We start from the raw sequence: 12,301 nt of genomic DNA, 5'->3' as shown, positions 1-12,301 counted from the left end.
ACTCAGAAATCCACCTGCCTCTGCCTCACAAGTGCTGGGATTAAAGGCGTGTGCCACCACTGCCTGGCTTCATTGCTCTCTCTGTATTGCCATTTATTAATCTCATTGTTGAGAAAAGTGGTTCCTACTCCCTCAATAACTTTCTCATGTTTTAGTTTTCTGTTTTTTAGGCTGACCCTTTCCTTTTATCCAGATACTATGTTTCCCCCATTCCTTCCACTCTTAAGCAATAACCTGTGTGTTTGTGTACTGGTTACAGCCTTTCCCCCTCATTCTTTCACTCCAAGGGAAAAGTTGAGATTGAAAATGGAAGTGGTTTGGACAATGCCGATGCTGCACTCAGCTCCTACTCCTCTCTGTGTGAAATAGCATTTGAGGGACTTGTCAGCACTTTAATTCCTTCTTGGCTTCTCCCATCTCTTTCACCCTTAGAAAAATGAGCTAGTTTATGAGGCTCCTCAATTTATTATCTAGCTTGGCATCTTGCAAAAGCAGTTACATTAGTTAGTGCTGATGTGAAAGATACACAGCCCAGTTGCAAAACAAAGGCCTCCAAAGGTTAGAAGACAATGTTTCCAAGGGACTAACTGTGAAGCCCTTTCCTGGGAAGTGTTTTTAGCATATTCTAGTTCAGTGTGTGCCTGAAGAAGGAGGATGGTTTGGGGAAGTTTAGAAGGAAAAGAATGTTGAACTGTGGAAGGCCATTTAGTGACTGGGCCTCCTGCTTCTGCAAGAACTGAAGGCACCATCAGTGGCTTGCAGGCAAGAGCATTTCACAAAGGAGGGTTAGGAAAGACACACATTCAGAGAATTGGCACCTCTATGTGCATAGGTGTCTGGCAGAAGAAAGATGACAGGTGTAAACAAGTGCCCCCCACCCCACTGCCTTTCCCACTGCACCTCAAGAGATTTCAGGCAGCAGAATTGGTAGGACTTGGTGATGCAGTTGATAGAGGAGTGTGGTGCTAAGAGAATCAAGGAATTCTCTTTGTATTTTCACGTAGACAAATGAATGGTTGTGTTATGATATTAAGATAGGAAGTACATGAAAAACATGTTTAAATTTGAAAAGAGGGAGACTTTTTTGTTGTTCAGTTTGGTACTGGGGGTTTAAAATGTTAGTGGAATACTGTCTTAGGGTTTTCTATTGCTGTTACAAAAACATCATGACCAAAAAACAGGTTAGGAGGAATGGGTTTATTTAGCTTACAGTTCCAGATCATAGTTCGTTACTGGAAGAAGTCAGGATAGGAAGAAGTCAGGCAGGAGCTGATGCAGAGGAAATGGAGAGGTGCTGCATACTGCCTTGCTACCCATAGCGAGCTCAGCCTACCTTCTTTTAGAACTCAGGACACTAGCCCAGGGATGGCACCACCCTCCTTCATCAATCACTAATTGAGAAAATACAATACAGCTGGATTTCCTAGAGGTATTTTTCTCATCTGATTCTCTTTCGTGTCTGGTGACTCTAACTCATTCAAGGTGACACACCAAATGAGTCACATCAAATACCCTGCTGGATGTCAGGAAGTTTTGGGTCTCTAGCACAGAAGAGAGACATGGATTAGAGGCAGAGGTGAGGGGACTCTGCATCAGTGGAAGTTAACACTTGTAAGTCAGGAAGGCTACTTCAAGGTGGATGGCTAAGTAAAAATGATGGTGTAGGATAGACTGTCCTTAAAGGGAAGGGAAATGGAAGGTGGCTAAAGAGCTGGGTTAGCAGGCCATGGTTGTGTCCCTGAGGCTAGTGGAAAGCACTGTGAGAAATAAAATGAGCAAAGTGAAGGATCAGAAGTTGTTGGACTGTGGGATTGAAGCCTGGGGCAAGGGAAGTGAGTAGGAAGCTGGAACAGAGGGAGGCATCTTTTTAGATGTTGTCTATTGAGAGTTTGACTTCTGGGTGTGCTGCTTTTCAGGTACAAAGTGGACTTCATAGAGGAGAAGGCATCTCAGAATCCTGAGAGAATAGTCAAGTTACACAGGTAAGAGTCTAAAATCGGGAGGCTGTGCTACAGTAAGCCCAACTGTGTCCTAGCCAAGTGTGTTGACACAGGAGATGCATGCGGACTTCCTGTGCTGTCATGGCCTCACTCTGTGGCTTTGTTAGTGTTGCAAGTGGCAACTAGGACTTTCTCATGGTCTAGAGGATCAGCTGTGCTTTCAGGTTTTCATTTTATGTATTTTCTACTTTTCTGTTTGTCTTCTTGAGATAGCGTCTCTGTAAACTGGGCTCAAATACGTGACCCTCCTGCTTCAGCCTCCTGCCTGCTGAGGTTACAGGCATATGCTACCACCTGTGATTTAAGATTTATTTTTATTCAGCTGAAGACTTGAAAATGTTAAAAAAAGTAATTTTTGAGAGTTGATTTTGAAATTGGGCAAACCATTAAGATAGGAATTGAACATGAGAGTTTTGTTCATAGAACTATGAATGCTAATTTGTTATTTAGGTTTCATGTAAGTTAAATTGGAATGTATTGTGTTGCAAGGATGGAGAAAATCCACTGCTTATGTTGACGTTTTCCCATGGAGAGTGATGTCCAGGAGGGAGGAGGGAGAGGAGGGAATGGAAGGAGAGAACAGGAGTTCATGGATGCACACTCCCTAGTGTGTGCATTCAGAGGCCAGGGCACATTGAGTGTCTTCTGTTGGCCTCTGCCTTATCCCTTGAGATGTGGCTCCCACTGAACAGGAAGCTTGTAGCTTCAGCTACACTGGCTAGTCAGTGAAGTCCAGGATTCATCTCTCAGTCCCTGAATACTGGGGTCATGGGCATGTGTAGCTATGCTTAGCTTTATGTGGGATCCGAGGGAGTCTATGCATGCACGATAAGCACTTCCATAGCGTGGAAAGTGTTTCTTCCTGAAACAGTCCTTCGTTCCTGTATTCATTGTGTTCTACATACTGAATTACAGACTTGGCTACTGTGGGTTACTATAACCTATATTAGTCTAAGACAAGTTGCACTGCTTATAGCATGATGTGTTCCATGACTCTAAAAACCCTTTATAATTGTATGAACCCTAATTAAGGAATTTCCAGTTTATTCTCTTGACATTGTAGATCAGGCTCATTCAATCAGCTGTATTGAGTCAGATTATTTTTGAATTGGGATATAGCAGTAAGGAGAAGTAGTATTTTTTTTTTTTCAGACTACTGTGATTTGATATTAAGGTTTTCTTTGCTTATTTTTCTATATCAAACCAGAATTGGTGACTTCATTGATGTGAGTGAAGGCCCTCTCATTCCAAGAACAAGTGTTTGTTTCCAGTATGAAGTGTCAGCGGTCCACAGTCTTCACGGCAGCCAGCCGAACCTGATCCGCAGATTTCAGGGCCTGTCTTTACCCACGCACTTGAGAGTAAGGAAGTCTGAGGCTCCGAGCCTTCTAGGTTGGGGGTGTGTTGAGCCTAGGCTTGATTTCATAAACCTTGAAGGGCGTACATTTTCATTTTCCTTGTGTTCTACTAATAATTTTGCAAGCCTCTTCATGATTTGCAACACACTTGTTTAGGAGTAAAGGTTCATTCAAGGAAGAAACAGTTGTTGGAAGAATTCAATAGAATCGAGACGGTTGGTATTTTTAATTTTCCAAAGTAGCCTGAGAGAAAAAAAGCGATGGTGCACTGAGGCTTGGGGTGCCTGTTGGCCAGTGAGGCACTCAGGTGCCCTGATAGCCATGAGGCCCATGGGTGCCTTGTTGGCCAGTGAGGCCCCCAGGTGCCCTGTTGGCCAGTGAGGCCCCCCGGTGCCTGTTGGCCAGTGAGGCCCCTGGGTGCCCTGTTGGCCTGTGAGGCCTCTGGGTACCCTGGGCCTCCTATGTCACTCTCTTTCCACATTGCCCCCACTACTTGCTCAAGCTTTTTCTTTCACTCTTTTTTAATCGTTGGACTTTGTGGTAATTGTAGGCATGAGAAATAATAGATGACATGCACCCTTGGCTGCGCTCTTCTGTGCTGATGTCTTACAAATGTCGCAGTCAGGGTGTGGACATGGCTATAGGAAAATGGGCTGGGTGGGGCTGCTTCTGCACTTTCAGTTCTGTTCCACTGGGCACATGCACCCATCTCTCATACCACAGTGTTCATTGCTGTAGTAATAAAAAGGGCACGGAATGAGGTAAAATATCCCATTTTATTGGTCTTTGTCAAAATTACATTTTTTTTTAAAAAAAATTCAATATATTTGCTTGTTTGAGACAGGGTCTCTCCATACCCCTGGCTGTGTTCCACCTGCCTCTGCCTCCAAAGGGCTAGGATGAAGGCATGTGCCATGATGCCTGGCCATTGTGCTTTTATTAATTTTATTAACTGAATGTTTCATGTATACAATGTACTTTGGTCATATTTATTTCCCCTCTTCTCTTAGTTCCTCTCACATCCATTGTCTTCTAACCCCTTCCAGCTTTGTGCCTTCCGTTTTTCTTTCCCACTGAGTCCAGGTTGTGCTGCCCATATACTCATGGGTCTTACAGATCATCCATTAGAGTGTAGTAGACCTACCAGGGCCCCCACCCTTAAAGAAAGCTGACCTCTGGCCCCTGCTGTCAATCAGCTAGGAATGGGGACAGTGGTGGGGAGGGGAAAGAGTTGTAGAACACATGATAGGAAGGAGAAATCGGGAATGATGGGGAGGGTGGTTTAAGTGGGGCAGGGTGTTGGTGTGGGGTGGAGAAACTGGTGGAGGAGAGGTATCTTATTCTAAGGACAGTTACAAAAGCCATATGGAACTCAGTTGCAGAAGCGTTCCAAATATATATGCATATATATTTTTATATAAAAATTTAACTACTGTAATTTCTTTGTATTTCTTTTAACTTTAGTCTAATCATTTCGGGATCATAACAGGAATTTCTCTAAATCTCTCCAGCAGTTTGGAAAGAATTGTTACCTTTTGTCTTAGGGTTTCCATTGCTGTGAAGAGACCCCATGACCAAGGCAACTCTTAGAAAGGACATATTTAATTGGGGCTGGCTTACAGTTTCCTTTTCATCAAGGAAGCATGATGCTGGAGGAGCTGAGAGTTCTACATCTTGTTCTGAAGGCAAGGCAAATGGGAGAAGACTGGCTCCCATGTGGCTTTTAGGAGGGTCTCAAAGCCCACCCACACAGTGACACTCCATCCAACAAGGCCACACCTACTCCAACAAAACCACTCCCTGGGCCAAGCATATTCAAACCACCACACCTTCAATATGTTTAGTTTCCTAATATATATTAGTATGGATTTTTTCATTTATTTAAATATTTTTTCATTTCTTTCATTTAAAATTTTTCTAATACACAGAGCCTGAAGTTGGACTGGAGAGAAGAGCAACTACCATAGTTAAAACAGTTTTGGTAGATTGTACTGTGGGAGGCACTGTCTTGCCTTCACAACCTGGTTATAGCTGCTGTTGAAAGGGATAGACGATAGGATAGAGTCAGAGCCTGACTCTCATGAGTTTGATGACACCGTGTGGCACGTTTGACTTCTCTGCACACATGCTTCTTGCTCTAGTCTTCCCCTTCTACTTCTTTGAGATAATCCTTGATTTTTCCTTCCCAGTCACTATAAGTCCTTAGACTCCTAGCTCAGAACACACTCTGATTCTAAGCTAACCACTGCATAGCGGCATACGACCAGTTAGATTGCTGAGTCTCATACCGCTTCTTGCTTTCATCTTTATGTTCCATAGTGTAGCCTGGGATTTGTAATCACAACCATCTGTTTACTTTAAAACATCTTTATGTGTATGAGTGTTTTGTGTGCATGTGTATCTGCATATCATGTGGTCTGTGGAGGCCAGGAGATGGCATCAGATCCCAACGAACTAGAGTTACAGGGGATTATGAGTCACCAAGTAAGTGCTAGGGATTAAACCTGGGTTCTTTAGAATAGACAGTGCTTTTAACCTCTGAGCTACTGACCCAGCATATCGTGTAGATGAGGGTGACCTCGATCTTCTGACTTTCCTGCTTTTGCCTTTTAAAGTTGGGATTATAGGTGCACCATATACAGATTGTATATTTCTTCATGCCCCAACTCTGCAAGTGGCTACCCTGCTTGCCTTGCTGACCTCACTGCAGGTCTCTCCTCCCATCTGCTCTATCCCAGTTACACTATAAAGCCTCTGTACCAGTTTCTTTGCCTTGGGAAGGCTTGGTTTTCTTTGGCATACCATACTGCTTTTAGAAGGTTTGCATGTAAATAGTTAATAATGTTACCTTTTACTACAGATTTTCTGAGCCCATTTTGTGTGAAAAGGTTACTGAGCACCTCTGAGCCTCAATGTCACCTTGTTAGCTTTCTGCTTGGCCTTGGGTGGTTTAGTTTGCTGAGTCCTGGGTCTGCTAGTGTCAGAGCGGTGCAGTTGGTCCTAATGGCTTCCTCTGTGAGTACGTGTGATTGGATTTTTAAAGGGTGATCTCTGCAGGCTGAGATGGCTAGTTAGGGAAAGAACTAGTGTTTGGGGAAGTGGGACACTTTCCCCCCACACCCCCCCACCCCACCCCACGCCCGTGCTTCCTCCTAGAAAGAATGCTTTCAGGATGGATGCAAATGATGTAGCAGGATGAAGGAGGAAGAGGAAGACCATGTCCCAGCCAAGCAGAGTAGGCTCTGGACAGTTCACATTTGTATAACACGTCCGCACATCTCACTGTGTGTAAAAAGCTATGTAAAGGGACAGGAGAGATGACTCAGTACCTACAAACCAGGGAGGCTCCAACCATTGTAACCCCAGCCCTAGGCATATGAGGCCTATGGCGTTCTTGGAAACCTACCCCCCCTCCACACACACACACACACACACACACACACACACACACACACACACACACACATGCCCACATACAGTCATACACACACAAGCTTTTAAAAATGCTATGCAAAGATTTGAACATACTTCCTTTGGAGGGCTAGAGAGTTGGCTCAGTGGTTAAGAATACTTGTTTTTGCAGAGGACTTGAGTTCAACTCCCACTAGCCATATATGGCTTACAACAGCCAGTTCCAGGAGTTTAATGCCACTTTCTGACCTCCCGAGGCACCAGGCACAGATAGGGTACACATACATATATGCAGGCAAAATACTAACACATGTAAAGATAAGATAAATCTAAAAACCCCAGCTTCCCTCCGTATGTCATTTATAGCAAATATTTTCTTTCAGGCACAGTTTACTATCTGGGACAGGCTATTGAGAAGATCACGAAAAATGGTAAGTTTCTGCTTCAGAGATTTCTCTCTATGACAAAACTTCTTAGAAATTAAGTAACAACCAAAACCTAACCAAAACAAACCAAAAATAAAATAGACAAACAAACAAAGAACAGAGAATAATAATTTGTCTCACTAACAGTGATTATCCTGATGGTCCTTTGGCAAGAGTACAGCTATACTTTGCCTTTAAATTTGCTACCAGTATGCAAATCATACTGTAGAACTGAAAGAGAAATGATATAACTGTTCTCCGTAGCTGTGTAATTGAGTCTCCCCCATCTTTTTTTTTAATTTTAATAAACTTAACGAGCATTTGAAAAATTAAGGCTTCTAAGATTTAAAGTTGCCATGACTATTAAATATGTGAATGCCCTGGAAACGAGATTCAGACATGGCTTTAATGTTTGAGCTGCCTATGTAAAGTTGTTAAATTTTTTTTATCTCTTTCACGCTTGTTGTCTGATAGCTGCCCTGTGAACCTACCTCGCCAGCTCTTCCTACTTAGTCTAATTTCCATTCACCCTTTGAACATGAAAATAAGACTTACAGACAAACATATTAAGTATATGACATTTATTTTCAAGTTGCTTACTTTCTCATGACAGTAGTATCCATGGGATAGGAGCATGGAAGATAACTGGTATCCATTTGCACTGGGTCTGTAACAGTCTATTCCAAACACTGTAAGACACATTGATGAAAAATACCTTGTGTTTCACTTCTGCTAATTTTTCTCATAGTAATGCTTTTGTTTTATAGATGAAAAGAATAAGATGAGAAACTTAGGAAGCCTACATATATTATGCCTCTGATTATATAGTTTTTAATGGACACACTTGTTGGGTTATATTAGAACTTGTTTTTTTGTTGTTGTTGACCTCTGTAATAATCCCTGAAGGAAGTGTGGGACAGGTCTTCATAGGAGGGGGAGTGGGGTTGAACTGTGTACAGGGTGAGCTGAAAGAGCTGAAGGAGGAGTAAAGCTGTTGATATCTTTACAGGTAACCGAAGATGAAATCAGACAGACAGAGAACACCACATCCACCCAGTAGTGTTCTAGAACTTAAATATGTATAGTAAATTAAAATAAAAGCTTTATTAAAATAAAATACAATGTGTTTGTTTCTGTTCTGTGGATACAGTACTTTAAGGAGGTCCACACGCCCCCTCCCCATTTATAGACGCGTGTGAAAATACACTTTGTGTGTGTCAGTTTTGGCTGTTTAAAGAGTGGTATAGAAAATACCCTTGTTCAAAATAATGTGTTTGCTGCTGGGAGATGCTGATAACTGTGTAGTTACTATTTGCCAATGTGCTAAGCAATTCCCAGCTCCCTTCTCCTAACCCCCACCCCTCGGTTGGAGCTTTTCTGATTTTTTTTTCCCCTAGGATTCCATTTTTATTTATTATTTTTTTAAAAAGTCTGTTATAAAAAAGATTTCTTTTTGATATAAAACAACAATCAATTGAACAGTCTTATGTAGATGCTTGTCTACAGGAATACAGAAAATTCATGTTTTTCTCAATACAGATTTTAGATAACTCCAAATATATTAACCGGCCGGGCAGTGGTGGCACACACCTTTAATCCCAGCACTTGGGAGGCAGAGACAGGCAGATTTCTGAGTTCGAGGCCAGCCTGGTCAACAGAGTGAGTTCCAGGACAGCCAGGGCTATATAGAGAAACCCTGTTTTGAAAAAGAAAACAAAAACAAAAACAAAACAAAACAAACATATTAACTGTATATTTTAAAATAATACATCACTACTAGTTTATTTTAAATGAACATAAATAAAGTCTTTTTTGTTTTATTTTTAGTCGAGCTTAAAGTCTTGGCTCTTGTGGTACAAGCCTAAAATAAGAACAATTTTTAGACATTGGAGTTCATTGTAATAAGGCTGTACTTCAATGACCCTCACGTCACCAAAGGATTTTACTTTCATCTATCTACAGCATTATCTACAGCAATACAGAAAATACATGTTTCTTTCAATATAAATTTTAAATAACTCCAAACATATTAACTATATATTTTAAAAGAATATATCACTACTAGTTTTTTTTAAATGAACATAAATAGATAAAGTCTTTTTGATTGTTTGTTTCTAGTTCTGTTTTCAGTAGAGCTTAAAATCTTGCCTCTTACTGTGGTACAAGACAAAAACAAGAACAATTTTTAGACACTGGAGTTCATTGTAATAAGGCTGTACTTCAATGACCCTCAATTCACCAAAGGATTTTACCTCCATTGTAGCTAAGTTGAGAGTTGATCGTTCTGCTGCACCAAGAAATGAATTGTAGGCTCGATTTTTGGATATAGACTTCCTGCTATGGTCAAAGCTATTTGACTTGAGTGAGTGACTTCATTCTCAGCCCACAGAGAACAGGTTACATTCATTAAAGAAATGGTGTGTGTATTAAGATGGTCGATCCATGAAGTCATTCACCAACTGTTTCAATGAACAATGGTTCTGCTTGTAGGGTGGCACAGACATTAGGTGAGGGTAAGAATCTGGTTCATTGGATGTGATGATTTGGAAAAACATTCATCTCAGAGAAAGAGTAACTTATAAAGTCCTCTTCTTCAAAATTGATACAATAGTTATAAATGCCAAGCAAAACATTCAGTCTCAGCTCTTTGTTGTTCTCTTACAAGCCACCTCCCAAATTAACTGTCTACCTTTCTTTTGGCTGTATAAATAATTTTGAAATATGTAAGCTGTTCTGAAAACCATAGTATAGTGTAAAAACACAAAATAAACAATCCTACTAATAGGCTGAGATAGAAGAATGATTTCAAGACCATTATGTGGTACCCAGCAAGACACTGTCAGGTACAAACAAGCAGAAAATGTATATGGATTGTACAATATTGGACCTACTTCTCCGATTACCAAATTAGAGAGACCACTGGATGATAGCCAACAAATTTCTAATTCTTCATATTTTTGAATTACAATCAATTAGGATATGTTGGTAATATTAATTTTCAAATTAATATATTAAGAAAAAGTGATTGTTACTTCCTGTTGATTTTGTTGTTAGAGGTAGAATTATCTTTGTGTGGGTTTGTTGAAAGATTATTTTCTTGCTTCTAGGGTACAGTTTTGCTCCTTATGTTGGTGTTTTTCATGTATTATCCTTTATAGGGTTGGATTTATTGAAAGATACTGTATAAATTTTGTTTTGTCATGGAATATCTTGTTTTCTCCATCTATGGTAATTAAGAGTTTTTCTGGGTATAGTAGCCTGGGCTGACATTTGTGTTCTTGTAGGGTCTGTATGACATCTGCCCAGGATCTTCTAGCTTTCATAGTCTCGGATGAAAAGTCTGCTGTAATTCTCATAGGCCTGCCTTTATGTGTTACTTGACCTTTTTCCCTCACTGCTTTTAAAATTCTTTCTTTGTTTAGTGCATTTGGTGTTTTGATTATTATGTGATGGGAGGAATTCCTTTTCTGGTCCAGTCTATTTGGAGTTCTGTAGGCTTCTGTAGGCTTCTTGTATGTTCATGGGCATCTCTCTCTTTAGGTTAGGGAACTTTTCTTCTATAATTTTGTTGAAGTTATTTACTGGCCCTTTAAGTTGGGAGTCTTCACTCTCTTCTATTTCTATTATCCTTAAGTTAGGTCTTCTCATTGTGTCCTGGATTTCCTGGATGTTTTGGGTTAGGAGCTTTTTGCTTTTTGCATTTTCTTTGACTGTTGTGTCATTGTATCAATGTTTTCTATGGTGTCTTCTGCCCCTGAGATTCCCTCTTCTATCTCTTGTATTCTGTTGGTGATGCTTGCATCTATGACTCCTGATCTCTTTCCTATATTTTCTATCTCTAGAGTTGTCTCCCTTTGTGATTTCTTTATTGTTTCTATTTCCATTTTTAGATTCTGGATGATTTTGTTCATTTCCTTCACCTGTTTGGTTGTGTTTTCCTGTAGTTCTTTAAGGGATTTTTGTCTTTCCTCTTTAAGGGCTTCTAGCTGTTTACTTATGTTCTCCTTTATTTCTTTGAGGGAGTTATTTATGTCCTTCTTAAAGTAGTCCTCTATCATCATGAGAAGTGATTTTAGATCTGAATCTTGCTTTTCTGGTGTGATGGTGTGTTCAGAACTTGCTATGGTGGGAGAATTGGGTTCTGATGATGCCAAGTGACCTTGGTTTGTGTTGCTTATGTTCTTTCCCTTCCCTCTCGCCATCTGATTATCTCTAGTTTGGCCTGTGGTGGCTAAATCTGACTGAGGCCTGTCCTTCCTGTGATACTGGTTATGTCAGAACTCCTCAGAGTCAAGCTGTCTCTGGGATCCTGTGATTCTGGGATCCTGTGATCATGGGCCCGTTAGAGCACCTGGGAGTGGAGCTTCCTCTGGGTGTTGTGGGACTGGCTGCAGAGTTTGTGCCCAAGGTCTGCTCAAGGCACCGACCCAGTCAGACTGGAAAGAACCAGTGCCACTTGGGCTGGTGAAGTTCCTGAGTGCCTGGGTCCTGCTGGTCCCAGTTACTCCTGTTGTTGGGACAGATGTTGTGTCCTCCTCACCACTGATCCTGGGCATGTATGTTAGAGCGCTTGGGAGTGGAGCTTCCTCTGGTTGTTGTGGAATTTTCACCCAAGGTCTGCTGAGGTCACCCGCCCATACAGACTGGAAGTAACCTGTGTCCCTGGGCTGGTGGAATTCCTGGTGCCTGGGTCCCACTGGTCCTGTTTTTTGTTTTGTTTTTGTTTTTTTTAGACAGCATCTCAGTATGTAGTTAAACCTGGCCTGGAACTTGCTATGTAATCCTCCTGCCTCTGCCTTCCAAGTGCTAGAATTAGGGTATGAACATTTTATTTAATTCCCACAATTTGTGAAGACAGGGTTTCTGTTTCATCAACAAGAAGAGTGCAGGTGATCTCACCAACTCTGTTCTACTCTCATCAGTGCCGCCCACAGAATACCTGGGTAAGTATGCATTCTGGTAGTGGAGTGTTGTTAGATGCTATCAGATGCTAGCCTCCAAAAGTGGTTTTTCTCTTTTTAGATTTAAAATATATACATAAACATCATATATATGTAATTGTAATAAACATTATTATAAAAATGTTGCAAATAAAAAAATCATATAC

At 41.0% G+C, this 12,301-nt stretch overlaps 1 protein-coding gene across 1 annotated transcript in view; it reads left to right on the top strand.

Annotated features, from left to right (window-relative positions):
• The window catches only part of Mrpl39 (mitochondrial ribosomal protein L39), a 17,137-nt gene extending 8,826 nt beyond the window's left edge, over window positions 1–8,311 (top strand). Inside the window, exons 7-10 of the mRNA XM_031364295.1 lie at window positions 1,917–1,982; window positions 3,208–3,361; window positions 7,153–7,200; window positions 8,204–8,311. Of these exons, the coding sequence (XP_031220155.1) occupies window positions 1,917–1,982; window positions 3,208–3,361; window positions 7,153–7,200; window positions 8,204–8,254 (319 nt within the window). The 3' untranslated portion in view covers window positions 8,255–8,311. The remainder of the gene's footprint in view (window positions 1–1,916; window positions 1,983–3,207; window positions 3,362–7,152; window positions 7,201–8,203) is intronic.
• Window positions 8,312–12,301: the final 3,990 nt, after the last annotated feature.

This window comes from Mastomys coucha, unplaced genomic scaffold (genome assembly GCF_008632895.1).
Source record: "Mastomys coucha isolate ucsf_1 unplaced genomic scaffold, UCSF_Mcou_1 pScaffold12, whole genome shotgun sequence".
Classification (NCBI taxonomy): Eukaryota; Metazoa; Chordata; class Mammalia; order Rodentia; family Muridae; genus Mastomys; species Mastomys coucha.
The sequence above is the reverse complement of the archived record's forward strand: the minus strand, read 5'-3'. Positions and strand labels throughout refer to the sequence as shown.